General features: G+C 41.2%; 1 protein-coding gene across 4 annotated transcripts in view; it reads left to right on the plus strand.

Moving 5' to 3' along the window:
- The window catches only part of prkcea (protein kinase C, epsilon a), a 616,772-nt gene that overhangs the window by 358,593 nt on the left and 235,394 nt on the right, over window positions 1-22,785 (plus strand). For all 4 annotated transcript variants that reach the window (XM_059985743.1, XM_059985740.1, XM_059985741.1 and 1 more), the window contains exon 7: window positions 21,959-22,101. In XM_059985743.1, coding sequence (XP_059841726.1) covers window positions 21,959-22,101 — 143 coding nt within the window. The remainder of the gene's footprint in view (window positions 1-21,958; window positions 22,102-22,785) is intronic.

A 22,785-nucleotide genomic window follows, 5' to 3' on the forward strand; every position in this document is an offset into this window, starting at 1 on the left:
TTGTATTACTGCTTATTTCTCATCAACTTTCAATGACAGAATCACTGCTTTTTGAACAGAAGCACTCACGACTGATGCTATTTAAATGCATAGTGGCATGTCCAGTGGCCACACAGGTGCACACATCTGATCCTAGTTAGAAACAATTTGGCAACAGTCTCTTGCCCCAGTTAAGCAGCAGAGTGTCCCAAATAAAGTGAATCCTGGCTATTTCTTGATTAATTTTTGCTCTTTAAGAGTTTTCCTAAATAAGCAGCTCCCCCAATTAACCAAAGGCCCAATTCACTAGAATCCACTGTACATAATAAAATGTAAATTAAATAGTGCAAAAAGATACCAAGAGAAAGAGTGAGGTAATGTTCATGGATTCATTGTCCATTCAGAAATCTGACAGCAGAAGGAAAGAAGATGTTCCTGAAATGTTGAGTGTGTATCTTCAGGCTCCTGTACCTCTTCCTTGATGTGAGCAATGAGAAGAGGGCATATCCTGGGTGATGAGGGGTTTTGATGATGAATGCCACCTTTTTGAGGCATCGCTTTTAGAAGGAGGCTTTCTGCGTTTTCTTTCCAATCCTGTGCCGTGGTCCCCTCCATCACAAGTGGTGGTGCAACCAGTTAGAATGCTCTCCACATTGCATTTGTCAAAATTTGTGAGAGTCTTTTATAACATACCAAGTCTCCTCAAACTCCTGATGAAATATAGCTGTTGTCATGCCTTCTTTGTGATTGCATCAATATGTTGGTCCCAGGATAGACCTTCAGCGATGTTGACTCACAGGGTTGAAACTGTTCATGCTTTCCACTGCTGATCCCTCAATGAGGAACATGTGCGTGTTCCCTGGACTTCCTGTTTCTGAAATCCACAATTGATTCCTTGTTTTTCCTGATGTTGAGCGCAAGGTTGTGGTTTCAACAGCACTCAACCAGCTGATCTATCTTGCCTTCTTGCTACTATCTGAAATTCTGCCAAGGTGTCATCGGCAAATTTAAGGTTGTTGTTTGCGCTGTGCCTAGCCACACGTTCATGAGTGCAGAGATAGTAGAGAATTGGGTTAAGCACACATCCTTGAGGTGCGTCAGAGTCAATTATCAGCAGTGAGAAAATATTATTTCTGATCTGCACTGACTGTGATCTCCCAGTGAGGAAGTCAAAGATCCAGATGCAGAGGGACGTACAGAGGCCTAGGTTTTTGAGCTTGTTTATCAGAATGCTGAGCTAAAGATTAGTAAGCAGCAAACTGATGAACAGTAGCTATTACTATTATCCAGTTGATCCACGGCCAAGTGGAGAGCCAGTGAGATTGCATCGACTGTAAACCTGGTGTGGCAATAGGCTCATTGTAGTGGATCCGTAAGACCATAAGATATAGGGGCAGTATTAGGCCACTCTGCTCATCGAGTCTGCTCTGCCATTCCATCATGGCTGATTTATTGTCCCTCTCAACCCCATTCTCTTGCCTTCTCCCCATAGTCTTTGACACGTTTAATAATCAAGGACCTAACCAAGGTTGTTGTGTAGGCAGGAGTTGATTCTGGCCATGACCAACCTCTCAAAGCACCTCATTACAGTAGATGTGAATGCAACTGGGTGACAGTCATTGAGGTAGCTCACAGTGCTCTTCTTGGGCAGAGGTATGAGCGTCATCCTTTTGAAGCAGGTGGACCATCTGACTGCAACAATTGAAGATGTCTTTGAACATCCTCACCATTCCCACCAGATTTACAAGCTCGTTCTCCACTCCATATTGTCGAATATAGTACTCTGCTCCCTAGCTGTATATATGTGGCTAGAGTTTTGGACTGTATTGTTCATTTTCCATCATAACTCCATCTACTTCTTCCTCCATCCCTTTGTTTACTTCAGTAATCTGACAGATCCGAACTGAGCACCATTCGGTGTCAGGAGTCCCTAAGACTCCACATTGAGTCAGTGGCAACCCTGGTTTAACAAGGTGTGCAGAGCTCCAGGCAGGGAGCAGAGGCAGGCATGCGTGGAAAGCTGACATCCTGTCCTCCCACCCTTCGACCTCCTTCCTTCCTCCTAAACTGGGCAGAAGACACAAAAGCCCAAGAGCACGCACCACTAGACCCAAGTACAGCTTCTGCACTGTTGCTACCTGACTCATGAATGGAGCTCTCATACATGAAAAGATGTAATGCTATGGGCTGGAAAATAATTTAAATATATCTTTGCCACTGGTGCAGTTACATGCTCCTTCTGATCTCACTGTCCATTCTTGCACATTGTTGCTACATCATCAGTATGCAAAGTAACTTCATTTGTTTGATCTATCTCAGTAAGTTCCAGAAATAACCTTTGAATGTAACCAAACTGCAATATTTCCCAATGCATTTGCAAATAAATGCACAGTAACAGACATGAAATAACTTAACAGTGCTCAAAAAAAACTTGTGTTAGTTGCTGGTTTAGGTCTTGAACAAATTGCAGTTCTAGGTATTATATTGCTTTTCAACATAAAATAATCCAAAATTAATTTCTCAATTTAATCAAAGATAAAAAAAACAGAAAACATGTAAAATTCACACAAATCTGTAGGTAATCAGTAAGAGTGATCATCTTATTCACTTGTCTAACAGCGAGGGATTGTCTTATTTGCTTTTCTTATGATTGCAAGATCCTTTTGGACATAGTTAATGCGGAGTGCTGCAAGTCCAATTCATTGATTCATTGGTGGGGACTAGACTTCAAGCCGTGGTGTTGCCCGTTGACAGCTGCCCAAGAGGGAAGTGTTGGATTCAGTGAGCTCTGCCAGAGTGCTGGGGTGGTGTAGCGCAGTGTCCAAGCTGGGGTCAGTACTGCCCCTTAGTGGTCACTCAGCAGAGTACAAGCCATGTTGTGTTCATGGAATAGATTTCTTTTGTGTATAACTGTACTTTACCGATATCTTATATATGCTCGATGTGCCTTGTGCTGTGTGTGACTGTCAGTACTGCGTTTTGCACTTCAGTCTCAGAGTGGGACTGTTTCATTTGGCTGTATTCATGAGTGTTCAAGTGCAGTTGAATGACAATTAAATTTGAAATTGAGCTTGATTAACCTACCAATCACAAACAAGAGAAACTCTGCAGGAACTGGAAATCCAAGCAACACACACAATATGCTGGAGGAACTCAGCAGGCCAGGGAGCATCTGTTGAACAGAGTCCACTGTCATGATGAGACCACGCTCAAGTTGGAGGAACAACACCTTATATTCCGTTAGGGTAACCTCCAACCTGATGGCATGAACATCGATTTCTCATACTTCTGGTAATGTCCCCCATTCGCCCCTACCCACCCTTCACCATTTCCCATCCCCTTTTCCCTCTCTCATCTTATCTCCTTGCCCACCCATTGCCTCTCTCTGGTGCTCCTCCCCCCTTTTTCTTTCTTCCACGGCCTTCTGTCTCTTTCACCAATCAGTTTCGCAGCTCTTTACTTCACCCCTCCCCTCTCCTGGTTTCACCTATCACCTGGTGTTTCTCTCTCCCCTTTCCCCACCTTTTAAGTCTACTCCTCAGCTTTTTTTTCTCCAGTCCTGCCGAAAGGTTTTGGCCCAAAACGTTGACTGTTCTCTTTTCCATAGATGCTGCCTGGCCTGCTGAGTTCCTCCAGCATTTTGTGTGTGCTAACCAACAAATGCAACTTTTGTGAGCTTAGCCGGCACGAATCTTAGCCAATGGCATTTCTTATTTATTGAATCTTGGAGTTACTGACAGTTCTCAGAACCTTGACATGACCTGAGGAACAGTTTTTAATGCTCAGTAGAAGATGATCAGGTGGTAATTTTTGTGGCTAGTCAGCTCCCAAGAGTCCAAACTCCCAAGGACTCGAGAGTTCCAACCTGTAGCTTATATCATGACAGAAGAGAAGGGCTTAGGGTAACATCGTATTGGTTTTCCAATATTTGATTTGATTTTGAATAAGTACACATAATTTTGCATGTAATCTTTGCTTTTATCTCAGTTATTTTATATTTTCCTGTCTAATAAATGTAATAAAGGCAAGAAAACATGTAAAATACTTGTGAAAAAAATTATACCACACGAGCATACGTGATATGAATTGGAAAGACAATATGAGTGCATCTGCCTCATTTGAAGAGTTTTGATGCTCTGGCAGGCATCAGGATGGATGTATATGGTATCTGCAAGGTGCATTTAGTCTCTGATGAAAACTGCTTTATACCAAAGTAAATCTTGTCACTATGACTTGAATAAAGGTATTCTGAAAAGCAATCATACTATAGGATCCATATTTCATAAATAAAAATTCAAGGTACATTTATTATCCAAGTATGTATAATATATACAACCTTGAGCTTCGTCTCTGCACAGGACACACAGAACCAAGAGGCCCAATAGAACCCATTAAAAAAGACTGCCAAACACCCAGTGAGCAGAGAAAAAAAAGCATGCAAAAAATAAAAGTAAGCAAGTCACATTCAGAACTGAAGTTCACAAAAGTGAGTCTGCAGCCATGAAGCTCGTCACCCCTGCTGCAGGAGCCCGTTACCTGCAGGCCACAGCCTCAGTTCAACGCAGGGACAAGTAAATATTGTGGAGCAGCGAGTCTCACACCTGTCTATCTTTCGCCTCTGGCACTGGCACCTGATTTTTAAAATCTGACCCAGAGCTTAGATCAGCCAAGCAGCAGGTCGTTTCTCAATCTTGGATCCGGTCCCGCTGCCTTAATTCAACCCACTCCTGACCTTTACAATTAAAAATGTCATTCATATGACTCTTGTTAAAATGCATGATGCTTGTGCAAACCTGGTTATGAAACTTGTTGACGGCATTATTGTCCAATTCAAAAGTGGTGGTAACATTTTTCAAAGAGTGAACTTGTATGAAGGTATTATAAGCCATTCTGGTTACCTATCCCCCTCTGCTACGTCAACATGGACTATGTTCATCTTTTGACTTCTCCTTTTGTGATATTATTTAAAATTTTATCTGATAATGATTATGTGAAATATTCTGGGCTGTTTTGCCAAATGAAATGTGCTGCTGTTATTTTTGAGCAGTGTTTTTTCATGGAGAATGTAAGTCTGGCTGTACCAACATACCCCACCAGATGGCAGTACAATGCAGATTAAGTGAATGTTCTGAATGCTTTTTTTATCACAAGGTCGTGAGAATTTCACAGTGAATGTCAAATCCTTTCTACAGTAGGCTAAAGGTTTGATGCATAAAGGTGAATAAATGATTGGGAACAGACGAGGAGGAGGATGAGAAAGGCCAAGGGAAATATTATAATTGGGAGAGAGAACAGTGATGAATGTAAAGAATTTAAGTATAAAGTTTTTAACAGATTGAACAGTAGTAAATAGTCGGGAATTAAAAAAATTACAAAATCTTTTAACTAGTATTTAATTCTTTTAAACTTAAAAAGATCTGTTAGATTGATGGTGTATATCATACATTCTTGTCTGGCCCAAGTTGGTAAGAGACTCGTTGCCCTACCCACCTATTTGTGACCCACTTTTACCTGGGGAAAGAATTTGATCCCTGAAGCAAACTCCTTATTATCAAGGCCCACTCACTGAAAAATCAAGCTCCATTCTCAGAAAGCTTTAATAACCAACAAAGTCATGCCCCACATTCACCAGTTATCAGAGCTGGAATGTCTCCAATAGCAACAATTATTCAAAATCAAGTAATAAGATAATACAACACGATCAGTTCTTAAGATATTTTAAATGTAATAAAAAGATTGCTAGATATTTAAAATGATTAATTAAATTAACAATCAAATATGTTTATTAACTTATTGTTTAAAAATATGCATTTTCTGAAATATACCACCCTGCCTTTAAGCCAGTCCCCTCCATTTAGCCAAAAGCAGTCGGAGAACGTTGCGACAGATCTACTCAGCAGGAAGATGACACAGTGTACCCACCAGCTACAAAGACTTCCCAGAAAGCTGGGAAGTCCAGGTTCACACGAGGGACACTCAAACGTGGTTTGGATTGTCACTCTGGCGCTCCACCTAAACAGGAAATTTTGCGGCATTGTGTTAATCAGCAGACCAAGAGGTTCCAAAGCTGGTGAAATGAAAGTTAGCAATGTTTAGAATAAGAATGACTGGATTCTTTGAGTTCATAATTTTACATTTCTCATGATATTTTTGTTGTTCAGTTGTTGAGTCGAGTCCAACTCTTCGTGACCTCATGGATTTTTCTTGCCAAGTTACTGTACTGGGTTGCCATTTCCTTCTCCAGTGGACCTCTCTGCCACGGCCTGTCCGTCGTGAGTAGTTCTAAATGGCTTCACTGAGGCCCACTCACCACAACAGGTAACAGTCCACGAGGAGGTTCTCATATACAGTCGGCCCTCCTTATCCACGAGGGATTGGTTCCGGGACCTCCCGCGGATACCAAAAAACATGGATGCTCAAATCCCTTATATAAAATGGCGTAGTATTTGCATATAACCAACGCACATCCTCACATATACTTTAAATTATCTCCAGATTACTTACAATACCTAATACAATGTAAATGCTATGTAAATAGTTGTTATACTGTAATGATTAGTGAATATTGACAAGAAAAAAAACTATATGTTCCTCTCGCTCACAACACAAGCAGCGAACAAACGAGATGCAAGGCAAACAATGATCAAACCACGAGTAAAACTTTTAATCATCTCTAGATTACAGAACTTACAATACCTAATACAATGGAAATGCTATGCAAATAGTTGTTACACTGTCTTGTTTAGGGAATAAGGACGCTTTGGAGGAGGCTCGATAATACTAAAGTCAGGAACTGTGGAGTTTGAGGGCTGAGGATCTTCAAGCCTTGAAAGTCGAGACTTCAGAATTGCAGATGCTTTAGTTAGAAGTATTGTTAAAGGAAGCTGTCTCTTTTTCTTTGCATCATCAAACAAATCTTGCAAGGTAGCCTTTCTCTTCTATGAGTTTCTTGAGCTGCTCTGTGAATGCTGCTGCTTGGCATTAGCCGATGCTGATTCTCCTGTGATCTTTACATTCTTTACGCTTTACGTAGCCAGCCAGCCATCCCTTACTGGTCTTAAAATCTTTTCTCTCGCTCTCATCAACCCTGTCACAGTAGTGCTCAGAGAGACTAAAAGCTTCTTCACATATAATTTGGCCATCGACAGGGATATGCTTCTGTGACATGTCCTCTAGCCAAACACTTGGCGGGAGACAGCGTTTTACGCCCCCTCTTACCCTTTGAGGAATTGCTTTGACCACGTAATTGCTTTTTAGGAGCCATTTTTTCACAGGAGCAAAGTAGTGAACGAATGACACGCGAGGCGAGCAATGCTCGAACAACGAGTGCTAGAAGAGCACTTCCAGGTTTTTTTGATCCGAGGTTGGTTGAATTCATGCATGCAGAACTCGCTGATAAGGAGGGCCGACTGTACAAGGTGACTATTTGGCCCATCGAGTCTGATTTGGATCACTTAGCGATCATATCAATCCCATTACAATTATGATTTCCCGACAATCTGCTTTAATTGACATGCCAGCCAACTCCCCTGTGATTTTCATAACCCCATCCATAGTAACCCCCACCTATGTTTACCGTAACCTGTTAATTTACCATCTAGCTCTTCATTGGGAGGAAACTGGAGCACTTTGGACAAACTAAAAGATGAAGCACCTGGGGAAAACTAGTTCTGCCACAGCTCATGTTTTCCTTCCCTCGTGTACAAAATGGTTATTGAGTCTGCCCCGGCTCAATTTAAGAGTGAAACAGCTAATATGACTAACCTGCTCTCGCCCCATATCTCTGCAAATTCTTTCCTTTCAGGTACTTATCCCACTCCCTTTAGAAAACTACAGCTGCGACTTTCTCCACTGTTCCTCATGGCAATGCATTACACACCTTAACTCACTCCTTTGTTCCTCCTGTCATCTTTGGTTCTTTCGCCAATCATTTTACCCCTGTGGCTCCTTGACCTGAATTGAAAGTTTCCATTTACCTAACCTCTCTGTACTCATAATCATTTTACATCAGATCAGCTCACTATTTCCACTTTTAAAGAGGAGCTTTTTAGGTCAACTCATGACCCTCATCCCCTGAATCATTTTATTAATTGTGTTTTGCGCCTTTTGTAAAAACTTTGCACCATTCCAGAGGAATGATCTGATCACAGGCAAACTAAAGCATATAATAGTTCATCATGACTTTTATTATACCCTATCTCTCTATTTATAAAGCCCAATATCTACCATTCTACCATGACTTTTGCTTTTGCTTTCTCGACTGTCATTGGTCAGACTGTGCTTGGAGTATTGTGAGCAGTTTTGGGCCCCTTGTCTTAGAAAAGATATGTTGGCATTGGAGAGGGTTCAGAGGAGGTTCACAAGAATGATTCCAGGAATGCCAGGGTTAACTTATGAGGAGTGTTTGATGGTTCTGGGCCTGGACTCACTGGAATTTGGAAGAATGAGGGAGTGGTCTCATTGAAACCTCTTGAATATTGAAAGGCCTCGATAGAGTGGACATGGAGATGTTTTCTGCAATGGAGTGTTCTAGGACCAAGGGGCCCAGCTTCAGAAAACAAGGACGTCTCTTTAGAACAGAGATGAGGAGGATTTTTTTTTAGCCAAAGGTGGCGAATCTGTGGAATTCATTGCCACAGATGACTGTGGAGGCCAAGACCCTGGTTATATTTAAAGCAGAAGTTGATAGGTTCTTGATGAGTCAGAGTGTCAAAGGTTTTGAGAAGAAGGCAGGAGAATGGGGTTGAGAGAGATAATAGATCATCCATGATGGAATAACAGAACAGATTCAATGGGCCAAATGGCTGAACTTTGCTCCTATGTCTTTTACTCTTATGATCTGAACATATAAAGAAACAATACAAACAAGAGGGCACAATCCTAAAATGGGATTACAAGTACGAATCATTGGATTTATGTGCTTTGATGTTTGACAATAGCAAAACAATGGAAGAAATTGCTGGGGACACGCAAGAGACTTTTATATCTTTCTTAGCGACAGCTGAGGTAATTGAAGCCGAGATGTTGGCTGATGCTGTGATTTCATTTAAGAAGTGCTGTATGGACAAACCAACAAAAGGGTAGGGCAGAGAGCCTAACATTAGTGGTGACTTTCTGGACTGGATTTTGAGAAGATTTAGAGCAATTGGAAAGGCAAGGATTGATTCAGGGTAGTCATCATGACAATGCATGGGAAAGCATGTCTCATGGATTTAATTGTATTTTTTGAAGTGGTAATCAGTAGGATAGATGAGAGTAGGGTAGTAGACATTGTCTACATTGGCTTTAAAAAGTCTTTTGACAAAGGCCTACATGGTAGACTTCACTAGAAGGTGAGAACACATAGGATCCAGAATGAATACAAGATTGGCTTGGTCGATGGAATTAGAGGAAGGGAGTGGAGGGTTGTTTTTCAGATTAGAGTTATAGAGTACTACAGTACAGAATCAATAAACCTGTACATGGACCATAGCCCCTTCCCCCCATACCTCTCCCAATTGTGTACTTATCCAAACTTCTTGTGAATATTTCAATCTAACCCACATCCACCACTTTCGCTGACAGCTCGTTCCAGACTCAAACCACCCTCTGAGTGAAGAAGTTCCCTCATGTTCCCCTTAAACTTTTCACCTTTCACCCTTAAACTGTGACCTTTAGTTCCAGTCTCAACAACACTCAGTGAGAAAAGCCTACTATCCATACCCCTCATAATTGTGTGTATCTATATCAAATCACTCATTCTCCTATGCTTCAAGGGATAAATTACTAACCCATTCAATCTTTCCCTATATCTCAGGTCCTCAAGCCCTGACAACTTCTTTGTAAATTTCCTCTGCACTCTTTCAATCTTACTCATATCTTTCCTGTAAGTAGGTGATCTGAACTGGGCACGATACTCCAAATTAGGTCTCAATAATGTCTTGTACATGAGAAGCATATAGCCAGTGGTGTGGCACAGGTATTAATCCTTGTTCCATTGTTGTCAGTCATCTGCTATAACACTTTAGATCAGAACGTAGGTGATATAATTAGTAAGTTTACGGATGGCATGAAAATTGGCGGTAGTGGACGGTGAAAAAGGTTGTCTGAGATTGTAAGAACCCTCTCAAGGATCTGTAAGGTTATAACAGGATCGAGAGGAAGAATGGGAAAAGGAATGGCAGTTGGAATTTAACTCAGACTTGTGTGAAGAAATTAAATTTGGGAAGTTAAACCAGTGCAGTTCTCACACAGTAATGACAGAGCCCTGGTGAGTGTTACAGAACAGAGAGATTCTACATGAAAGTGACGACACAAGTACACCAGAAGGTGATTGGTGCACATTTTGCATTCTTTAGATGGGGCATTGAATCTAAGGCTTTGCATATCATATGAGAAATGTCCCAGACATCAGTGAGATCACACCTGGAATATTGTGGGCAGTCCTGGTCACCGTATTCTATGTAGGATGTGATTAAGCTAGTGAGGAGGCAGAAAAGATTCACAAGGATGTTGCTGGGACTAGAGGGTTTGAGCTCGAAGTGGAGACTAGATAGGATGGGACTGTTTCCCCTGAAGTAAAGGCAGCTAAGGGGCTGGCCTTAAAGTTCATAGTTCAAAGTAAAATTTATTATCAGGGTACATAAATGTCACCACATACAAGCCTGAGATTCTCTTTCTGCAGGCATACTTAGAAAATCTATAAAACAGTAGCTCTAAACTGTAAACAAACTGTGCAAATGCAGATATAAATAAATAACAATAAACAGTGAGCATGAAATAACAATATGATAGAGTAGTTATTCCCTTTTGTTCAAGAGCCTAATGATTGAGGGTAGTAACTGTTCTTGAAGCTGGTGGTATGAGTCCTGAGGCACCTGTACTTTGTACCTGATGACAGCAGCAAGAAAAGAGCACAGCCTGGGTGGTGAGAATCTCTGATAATGGATGCTGCTTTTCTACAGCAGTGTTTCATGTATATGCGCTCAGTGGTTTGGAGGGTTTTACCCATGATGTACTGGGCCAAATCCACTACTTTTTGTAGGATTTTCTGCTCAACTGCATAGGTGTTCCCATGATAGGCCATAATGTAGCCAGTCAATATACTTCTCACTACATACCTATAGAAGTTTGTTGACGTTTTAGGTGTCATGCCAAATCTCTGTAAACTCTTGAGAAAGTGGAGGTGCTGCTGTGCTTTCATTGTAATTGCACTTATGTGGAATTGCAAAAGGGGTATTGAGGCCCAGGTCTCGGAGTAAACTAATTAGTTTTGAGGGGATGATGGTATTAAATGCTGAGCTGTAATCAATAAAGAGCATCCTGATGTATGCATCTCTGCTGTCCAGATGTTCCAGGATTGTGTGAAGAGCTGACAAGATAGTATCTGCTATAGACCTGTTACTTCAGAGATGAATTGGAGCAGATCCAAGTCAACATTCAGGCAGGAGCTGATATGCTTCAACACCAGCCTCTCAAAACACTTCATCACTGTGGATGGAAGTGCCACTGAGTGGTAGTCATTTCGACAGGTTGCCATGCTTTTCTTGGGCATTGGTATCATGGAAGCCTGCTTGAAGCAGGTGTATAGCACACACTGCTGGAGCGAGAGGTTAAAGATATCTGTGAAAACACCAGCCAGTTGGTCAGCATAGGTCTTCAGTACTCAGCCAGGTACTCCGTCCGGATTGGATGCTTTCCTCAGGTTCACTCCCTTGAAGGCAGCCCGCTTGTCATCTTCATATACTGAGACCAAAGGATCCTCGGGAGACATGGGACTGTGTGATGGTTACTCCCTGCAGTGGTGGTCAAAGGGAACAGAGAAGGCATTGAGCTCATCTGTAAGCCAAGCTCTGCTGTTCTCTTATGTTGTAAGGTTTAACTTTGTAGGAGGTTATGGCATTTAGATCCTGCCACAGCTGTTATGCTACCCTCGTTGACTCCAGTCTAGTTCAGAATTCCCACTTCACCTGAGAGATGGCTTTCCGGAGGATCATACCTGCACCTCTTGCAGCATTCTTGATCTCCAGACCTGAATGCCTATGATCTGGTTCTCATTCTTCATCCAGGGCTTCTGATTAAAGAAAATCCTGAATGATTTGGTGGGGACCCACTTATCCACATCTGTTTTAATAAAGCCTGTAATGATCCTGGTGTAGTCATTCAGATCCTCAGATGAGTTCTTGAACACGGCCATATCACTGACTCAAGGCAATCCGATAACTGTTCCTCAGCCTCCCAAGACCACTTCTCAGTTGCCTTGATCTCTGGAGCCTTGCTTTTTAGGTTCTATCTGTATGCAGGTAGTAAGAGTACAGCAAAATGATTTGACTTGCCAAGATGCGGTTTTGGGAAGGAACGAATAGCATCCCTTATTGTAGTGTATCAGTGGTCCAGTGTGTTGGGACATCTGGTGCACCAGGTTACGTGCTGGTGATAATTGGGCAGGGTTTCCTTCAGACAGGCCTGGATAAAGTCACTGACTATAATTTGAAATGTGTTGGAACGGGCAGTTTCTTGTTTGCAGTTTCGCAAGTGCTCGCTTATAATCGTCCGCTGGTGGTATGTAAACTGCGGTCAGGATCATGGTTGAGAACTCTCGAGGCAAATAGAATGATCTACATTTAATCATTAGTTCTAACTCAGAGGAATAAGAAGTTAACATAACCCCAACATCCGTGCACCAACAAGAGTTGACCAAAAAGCACAACCCACTGCCGTTCTCCTTTCCAGAATTTGAGGTTTGATCCATTCTGAAAATCATAAAACCTTCTGGTTGGATAGCTGCATCCAGTGTGTCCACATTCAACCAAGTCTCAAAGCAACTAATAATTGCGTACTGCCTCATCTGCCTCTGATACAGCAGCCTTGCCCTGAGATTGTCAATCTTACTTTCAAGTGACTGCACATTCTCTAACAAGATGGAAAGCAGAGGAGGCTTCATTCCTTTGCGCTGCAGCCTGGATTGAATTCTGCCTGTCCTGCGTTTTCAGCTTTGGCATTGACCCTTAAAGGCGCTGCGCATAACTGCTCTGCATTTAACCGTTGAACGTGAGATCTGAAGATCACTGATGTAATTTTGTAGTCCGCTGTTAAAGAGGAAGTTAACGTGCTGCAGATTGCAGTGAAAGTAGTTCAAAAGGGGTATATTTAAGAGGAAAACTGGTGCAATTTCCTGCAGAGAGTCACTAACGTGTACACCTGTGCCATTTTGAAATGTTTACAGACCATGCAGATATAGATTAAATGGGTGTTCACTATTTTTCTCCCTCAGAGGACATAGGCATAAGGTGAATCGAAATACTTAAAGGAGAAGTGAGGCAAGTTTTCATACAGAAGTTATGTGTAAGTGGACTAGTTTACCAGTGTAAGTGGTAGAGGCAGATACAGTTACAACACTAAAAAAACAAATGGCCGGTTTCCTCAATAAGAAATGTCTAGAGAGATATGGACAAAATTCAGATAAGTGAGACTACTACACCTTGAATAAATTGCCCCACAGGGCCTGGTTCATGTGTATACAGTGCCTATAAAAAGTATTCACCACCCCCCCCCCCCGGGAAGTTTTCATGTTTTATTGTTTAACAACATTGAATCACAGTGGATTTAATTTGACTTTTTTTTCGCACTGATCAACGGAAAAAAACTATTTTGTGTCAGAGTGAAAACAGACCTCCACAAAGTGATCTAAATTAATTACAAATATAAAACACAAAATATTTGATTGAAATCCCTTTAATATGACACACCAAATCATCACTGGTGCAGCCAATTGGTTTTAGAAGTCACATAATTAGTTAAATGGAGATCACTGTGTATAGTCAAGGTGTTTCAATTGATTACACCTGTATCTGGAAGGTACGACTGCTGGTGAGTCAGTATCAAATTATATCCACCCTGATACAATGTTGTAAAACAATAAAACATGAAATTTCCGAGGGGAGTGGTGAATACTTTTTATAGGCACTGTAACTCTGTAAGTGTGAAGTGATACATTTTTTAAGCGTTAAGCCAGGCAAGAACATACAGTGAATGGAAGAACACCCAGTACTGTGTCACAGAGATCTCTGTACATAAGAACTACATAGTTCCCTGATATTGGGACATGGGTATACAGGATGGTGAGGAAGGTGTATGATTTGCTTGCCTTCATTGGCTGCGGCACTGAGTATAAGTGTGAAGGTGTCATGGTAGAGTTGTACAGAGCATTGTTTTGGCCATTCTTATCACCACCACCTGGAAGGATGTGTTTAAGTTAAAATGGCTGCAGAAAAGATTCTCAAGGATGTTACCTGGATTGAAGTGCTTGAGTTATCAGGCCTGATCTGCTTTCTCTTGGAAAAAAGGGGGCTAAAGAGTTGCACGATAGAGGTATATAAAATTATGAGAGACATAGATTGGGTAGATACCCAGTTCTCATGGTGGAGGGCATTGGGTTAAGGTGAGATGCAGTAGGTTCAAGGGAGATCTGAGGGGTTAGTGTTTCATACAGAGTAGTTGGTATCTAGATTCAGCTGCCAGAGAAGGTGGTGAAAGCAAGAACAGGAACAACATTCAAAAGATATTTCATCATTAAAGAGGTTTGACCTAGCAGGGCACAGAGGGATGTGGAATTAATGTAGACATGGGACTAAGTGGATCAGCTTGGCACAGATGCAGTGGCCCAAATGGTTTGTTCTGATCCTGTATGGCTTCATGCTCTATAAATAAATTAAAAAATTTCCCCAGTGTAAAAGAAAATGATAATTCATTTTTATTATTTGACCTTCCTACCAGTTACTAAGAAAAACATTTTCACTTGGAGAGTTTAATCCAAAATCAAGAGAAGGCTTTTCTAAACCCAGGAGGATACAATCTTTAAACACAGTATAAGGTTGTACGTACAGATTTCTGTAAAATAAGTGAGGCATTGCAAATAGTAATATTGAAAAGAAAGGAGACAGTTCACTATGTTAGAAAGCTTCTGATAATTGATGTGTTGAAAACAGGCTAACAGAAAATATAATAAATCCTGACATTTATGTGTGATGTTTTAGGAATTAATAGAACTTCATAATTTGAGAAGACTCGGGGAAATGCTTGTGCATAGTTTGGTGCAATTGTTATTTGGATCCATGTGCAGCCCCTCCCATGTCTTCATTTTGAAATGTTCATGAGTTAGACACAACAAGATCTCAAACTGTGCTTAGCTTGCTTATCGCCACAATTACAAGCCTCTGGTATTATAGCCTAGCCCCATTCAACCAGATTGGCCCTTGGTTGACGGTTTTGGTCTGAAACGTCGACTGTACATTTTTCATAAATGTTGCCTGGCCTACTGAGTTTCTCCAGCGTTTTGTGTGTTGCTTGGATTTCCAGCATCTGCACATTTTTCTTGTTTGTGATTTGGTTGTCGGCTGCCTGGCCTGTTCCTTATCTCTAACATTTTCTGTTTATATTTCTGATTGACAGCATGCACAATTGATACTGCCCAATGTAGCAGCATGAAATGTCTGTTGACTGTATTGCCCTAATGAGAACATGTTGTCCAAGAGAGAAAAATAGCCTCATTGTTGAATGATTGCTCCAGAATTATCACAGGCAACTGTCAACAGCTTGTACAGTATATTCTCACTGCTGGTGGCATCCGTCAGTCTCGAGAGACCATGGATTTGCTCCTGGAGTTTCCAGGGCACAGGCCTGGGCAGGGTTGTATGGGAGACCGGCAGTTGCCCAAGCTGCAGGCCTTCCCCTCTCAACGCCACCGATGTTGTCCAAGGGAAGGGCACAAGGACCCATGCAGCTTGGCACTGGTGGCGTCGCAGAGCAATGTGTTGTTAAGTGCCTTGCTCAAGGAAACAAACACGCTGCCTCAGCTGAGGCTCGAACCAGTGATCTTCAGATTACTAGTCTGATGCCTTGCCCACTAGGCCACGCGCCAATATTCTCACTGGAGGAGCACTATCAAACATCCAGAGAGCTGTGACCGACAAAGGAGAATAAGAGGTGTTTAGCTGCTTCTCAGAGACAAGGCAAGCATCCGCATTATTGTCTTCAGGATAGAGGCAGTTAAGGGTTTTCTAAAAGCCCTGAACTGCTTCCATACCAAAGACAATTTCTCCTCTATCCTCACACTCACAGATGGAAAAATCTGAAAAAACTGGTTAATATTCCCACGTCCATCACAGGCAAAACCCTCCCCATCACTGAGTACGTCTATAAGGAGCAGGGCCGGAAGAAAGCAGTGTCAATCATGAAGGACCTTCAGCATCCTGGCCTTACTCTTGTTCCGACCACCTGGCAGGAGGCACAGGAGCCTTGTGTCCTACTCCACCAGCTTCAGGAACGGTTGTTACCCTCAACCTGTCTAGGTTCTTGAACCAGTGTGGATAACTTCACTCACCCCAATACTGACTCCACAACCTGCACACCCACTTTCAAGTACTACCCCTGATTTTCTCAATATTATTTATTTACTTATTTATTATTGGCATGATTTGTCCTCTTTTTGCATAATGGATGTTGTCAGTCTTTGTCGTGTACAGTTTTCCAGGAAATCTATTTCTTTATAGTGGCCGCCCATTTTAGTTCTACTTCCCATTCCAACATGTCAGTCTATGGTCTCCTCTACTGCCGCAATGAGGCCAAACTCAGGCTGGAGGAGCAACACCTTGTATTCCATTTGGGTAGTCTCCAACCTGATGTCACGAACTCCACCCCTCTCTTACACCATTCCCCATTCCCATTTCCCTCTCTCACTTTATCTCCTTACCTGCCTATCACACCCCTCTACTACTCCTCCCCATTTTCTTTCTTCCATGGCCTTCTGTCCTCTCCCATCTGATTCTCCCCTTCTCCAGCCCTTTATCTCTTTCACCAATTGACTTCCAAGCTCTTCACTTCACCCCTCCCCCTCCCCCTGTTTTACCTATCACCTTGAATGTTTTTCCTCCCCTACCCACACTTTATTTTCTGACTTCTCACCTTTTTTCTCACCTGTCCTGATGAAGGGTCTCAGCTCGAAACGTCGACTGTTTACTCTTTTCCACAGATACTACCTGGCCTGCTAAGTTCCTCCAGCATTTTGAGTGTGTTGTTTGGATTTCCAGCACCTGCAGATTTTCTCTTGTTTCTTTTCTTTATTTTTCTGTAGATGCCTGCAAGAAATTGCATCTCAAGGTATTATTTGGAGACATATACATACTTTTATAATAAATTTGATCAGAATAATAGCAATAATTGTTATTGAGGATGGTCACAGTGATAATGTTGGCTACTGTGTTGTCATGTGGAAGCTCAGTTAATGGGAAAAGTAATGAAAGAAACATGCTGCCTACACCATTAATCTGAAATAAAAACAGACCTTGTCGGAACTGCCGGAAAAGGCATGCAGCATCTGTGAAGTGAGATACTGTGTAGCAGCATCCGATTTCCTTTGTGAACAGACTAATTACCAATACAGAAAACTGTGTTAAATTATAGTTGTTCAAAGAGTGTGCAGTATTTTTGTCTTTTTCACAGAAGGATAAAATTAGCAGAATATTCGGAGATGAATCCCTTTTCAGTCATTATAAGAGAAGGTGGTAACCTTACAAGTCGATGAAAATGAAAATGCTTTGATCAATAAAAGAGCCTTGATCAATAAAAACTTAGAAAGAATGGACCAACCCTAGCTGAATATTCAGAGAAACCACACAAAACCCTTGTCAGTTATTACGAAATTGGAAAAGCTGTCTGTGGGGCAATAATATGTTAGGAAGGCACAGTGTTATCAATATCCATCCATAACATGAAGACAGGTTAAGATATCATGTGTGCAAGTCTTTCAACAGAATTAGTAAGCAAAAAGCAAATGCATTTGAAGGAAACAACAAAAGAAAGAGGAAGGGGAGAGGAGTTAATACTCAAACGTTTTCTCTGAAAAAACACGAATAAGTAAAAACTGATAAGTAATATATCCATTTCAACAAAGTTGTAAAGAAAGGCGTTATATCCAACAATCCAGCTCGGTTGCTTCCTCTTGATGTCACACACAGCATGTCCATCCACATAACAGGATTCTGAGGCCTAAGGCTTTCCAGATTGTATTTCAAATTAGGATGCTGTTCCAGATAGACTTGTTTAGAGGACAATTTGAATCACAAAATTGGATATCAAAGTGTGAATGAATAGGAGAGGATGATGAAATTTGACTCGCAGGAATTCAACTGCAGATATAATGGAAATATTTTTCAAAGTGATCATTATTGCATCAGCAATTATTCTGTTTTGCATTGAGGGAAACATTAAACATCAATGTGGGATTAGAGATTGAGTGGATTATATATTATTATTGTAGGGGACTATTTAATGACATTGAATCCCTAAGGGAAAATTGTTCCAGGAAACAAAATAAAGGAGCAGATCTGACTTGCAGAGCGTTGAAACTTCAGCTGGTTGAAAGTAATCTGCAATTGCAAATTGAATCACCTTCATGCAGGAGACAGTGCCTGTTTGTGCTTTGCACATGTGATGATAATCTTAAACAAGTCAGACAAGTGTTTCTGGACTTGCTGGCAGAAATTGATGGCTTGTGTCCCTCTGCCTCCACTGCACTCCTTTTTTTCCTATCTCCTCCTCAATTTTGTCTTTTCCCTCCACTTCTCCCTCATTCATTTTCAGGATATCCAGTTTTCCTCAGCTCGAAGTGTCTAGAGTGATTAAAAACAGAGACCTGTTTCATAGTATTGACCTGCTTCCTTGAGGGGAAACTGAAAATGGGTCAGCAGCTGTAACTTCAGGCAGCAGATGCTATCTCCGAATGTACCAGTTAGCTTCTGGCGTTCTTAATCTCCTATCTCAATAACTTCTTTCATATCAATGACAGGGCCACTTGTATTCATGTATCCTTCCTCAAAGTGGGATTTCAAATGATTGGAAATGGAATATTCCAGGATGCCTAATTTTTAGAAGAGCTCAGCAAAATAGAAAAAGGAAATGGGTGGCCCTGATATTGAAGGAATGGATAAAGCCAGGATAGAGGAAGTAACATTACTCTGAAAATCCAGGTACAGAATCAGTTTGGAGGAAACTAAGAAACAGCAATGGACAGGAAATATCACTGGGGGTTCTTTATAGGTTCCTAACAGTAGCAGTCATGTAGGACATGATATAAATCAAGAAATTAGAGTCACATTTAACAAGAGTAATATAATCATCATGGGGACCTTAATGTGCAAATGAACTAGCAACCCGATTATGAGCACTAGAATCTCATTTGACAGTTTTAAATAATAATCATGGGAAACGAGATGACTGATTTATCCAATCAGAACACAACAATCCATTTTTAAGTTAAAAAACCAAATGAGCAGCAAAGATGGAGGGGCAGGTAGTGTTGAGGAAACAGGTTGTCTACAGAAGGCCTTAGACAGATCGGGAGAATGGCCAAAGAAGTGGCAGGTGGAATACAGTGTAGGGAACTAAATCATAAGAACCTCAAAGCCCCCTAACCCTCCTCACATGTACAAACAGCAGCAAGAGCATCAACCCTCCCCTTCAAACTAGTCTTGCGGAAAGCATCAGCATTCCCACCACCCACCAGGCAAGGAACAGCGAAGACCCCAAAGATAGACCGTGGTCTACAGTACATCAAAAACTAACAGTTCACACCAACATCTCAACATCCCTGAGGTTCTGTCTGTCACTAACAAGGGAAAGGCAGAAATCACTGCTTCCACAGCGAGAGGGGAGACAGTCAATCTGAAGCGTTGCTTTTGAAACCCCGCTGGATTCCTTGGCTGCATAAGTCTAGGGAAGGCACACACCTGTCCAGCCAAACCCCTGAGGTTGAGTTGGCTCTCCTACCCCAAACCCCGGTTTGTGTCGATGCTACCCTGTTGCAACTCAACACCAAGAAACAACAGTCAGCACATTTCAAACAATTAAAGGAATTACATTTATAGAAACATAGAAAACCTACAGCACAATTCAGGCCCTTCAGCCCACAATGCTGTGCCGAACATGCACTTACTTTAGAAATTACCTAGGGTTACCCGTAGCCCTCTATTTTTCTAAGCTCCATGTTACCTATCCAGGAGTCTCTTAAAAGACCCTATCATATCCACCTCCACCACCATCGCCGGCAGCCCATTCCACGCACTCACCACACTGCGTTTTAAAAAAAAACTTACCCCCTGACATCTTCTCTGTACTTGCTTCCAAGCACCTTAAAACTATGCCCTCTTGTGCTAGCCATTTCAGCCCTGGGATAAAGCCTCTCATGATCACATCCACATGATCAATGCCTCTCATCGTCTTATACACCTAAATGAATGTATAATTTACAAACCTTAACTTAAGGATTAGTAAAGAAAGATAAAACAAAAAGGGCCCATAATATTTAAACAGCCAAATGTGCACCAGTTGGAGCTCAATTCACCAATCCTCAGTCAATTTCACCGCCAGGCTCCATCAAATCACCATCTCCCCACTGGGTCGTGTCCTATGACCAATTCTCTCCAGCATCTTCTCTCTTCATGTCACACCAAACGAGGACCTAACTCACATTCCAAAGCATCTGGTATCTCTAACCAGAAAGGCCACTTACGCTATCAATGAAACATTTCCCAGGGTGTAATACTTCTATTTTGAGTTCCCCGACATGATCAAGCTTATATATATATGTATGCATAGTTGATGCTATGCTGCATATTATTTCATATGGAATTCTTTAGAGCAAAGATTACTATTTCACTTTTGTAATGGAGCACTTAATTTACATTTCCATCATTCCATACAAATAATCATAACTGTAAGAAACTCTTCCTACCAGTACTTTCAGAATCAGAACTAGACTTGTTATCATTGGCATATCTTGTTAAGTTTGTTGTTTTGTGTCAGAAGTACAGTGCAAAGACATAAAATTATATCAATTACAAAGGTGAATAAATATTGCAAAATTGTTCATGGGCTAATGGACCATTCAGAAATCTGATGGCAGAGGAGAAGAAACTGTTCCTAAATTGTTGTGTGTGGGTATTCTGGCACCTGTACCTTCTTCCTGATGGCAGAAATGAGAAGACAGCATGTCCTGGATGGCGAGGGGCCTTAATGATCAATGCTACCTTCTTGGTGTACTGCATCTTAGAAAATTCCTCAGTGGTGGGGAGGGTCATCCCTGAGGAGCACTCCCACAAATATTCAATTATTCAGTCATCAGTGGTCTTTGTTCAGATCTTCTTTCCTTTAATCAAATCAGAAACATCTAGAAGTTATTAAAATATAATTAAAAGTTGCCATTATGGAATAAAAGCTTCACTTGTGTTTTGTTTTATTTGGCATTGGCCAACAGTTTCAGTATTTCTTTCGTAATCATGGGAATCTGTTCAAACAGTTCCAGTTCAGAGTCCATTTATTTTCCCACCCTCTCAGAAAATGAAGCTTCAAATCAAACCTAGAAATATGTTCTGTTTGAGATGTAGTCCAGTAAGTCAAATGAAGTCAATTGAGAAAGCTGTTAGAAATTTTATGATGAAGCTTTAATTGTTACATCAAGGACACAACTACTTGCCAACAACCACAGGGTCACGATGCCATTGACATCAAGAATTCACCAGTTTATTTTCTGTTTAGTACTTTGCTGAAGTTTATTTATACAAGGCAAACATTTTCTTGTTGCCGTTTTTCGCAATACAATTCTGATGAAAAGGATTCAGGGTGCAGTCAATACCTTTCAACTTCTTGTTGTAGCTCACAGAACCTGTGATGAATAGAAGATCACATGGGGGAAAAGACCAACAATCAGATTCGATGAAATATCCCTTTGAATTGGCTTCTACTGTCTTGGGAAAGGAGCACTCGTGATATTAATTTACATCCTATTTTTTTCAGAAACATTATACCACAAAAGTCATTTTCAAAAATAGAAATCATGTTTTAGCATTTTCTGGATTGCTTTGCATTTTAAAACTTTGACAATTGATGTTTCAACAGCAAATACATTCTCAGCTTGCTAATAAACTGTTTCCATGTCTTTATATAGTATGCAAGATGAATGTCCATAGACGCTGTGAGTCCAATGTAGCACCAAACTGTGGAGTCGATGCTAGAGGGATAGCAAAGGTGCTAGCAGATCTTGGTGTCACTCCAGATAAGATTACAAACAGTGGGCAAAGGAAAAAAAAGGTAAAGCATTAATTCTGACAATTAGCCTCACAATATTCCATCAGCCGTGATGGAATGGCAGAGCAGTCTTGATGGGCTGAATAGCCTAATTCTGCTCCTATGACTTTTGTCGAATATAATACTCAAAAGCAATCTAAGACCATAGATAATAAGACAGGAGCAGAATTAGGTTGCTTGGCCCATCAAGTCTTCTCTACTGTTAGCTCACATCTGATTTATTATCCTTTTCAATCGCATTATCCTGCCTTCTCAACATAACTTGTGATGCCCTGATTAATCAAGAACCTATCAATCTCTGCCTTACACATACCCAATGATTTGGCCTGTGGCAATGAATTCTACAGATTCAGCAACCTGTGGCTAAAGAAATATTTCCTCATCTGTTTCCTAAATTCAATCCTAAGAACATTTGGAGAGGGATAATACGATTAGGAATAGTCAGCATGGCTTTGTCAAAGGTAGGTTGTGCCTTACAAGCCTGATTGAATCTTTTGAGGATGTGATTAAGCATACTGATGAAGGTAGGGCAGTAGATGTAGTGTATATGGATTTCAGCAAGGCATTTGATAAGGAACCCCATGCAAGGCTTATTGAGAAAGAAAAAGGCATGGGATCCAAGGGGACATTGCTTTGTAGATCCAGAGCTGGCTTGCCCACAGAAGCCAAAGAGTGGTTGTAGATGGG

This window comes from Hypanus sabinus, chromosome 12 (genome assembly GCF_030144855.1).
Source record: "Hypanus sabinus isolate sHypSab1 chromosome 12, sHypSab1.hap1, whole genome shotgun sequence".
Lineage (NCBI taxonomy): Eukaryota > Metazoa > Chordata > Chondrichthyes > Myliobatiformes > Dasyatidae > Hypanus > Hypanus sabinus.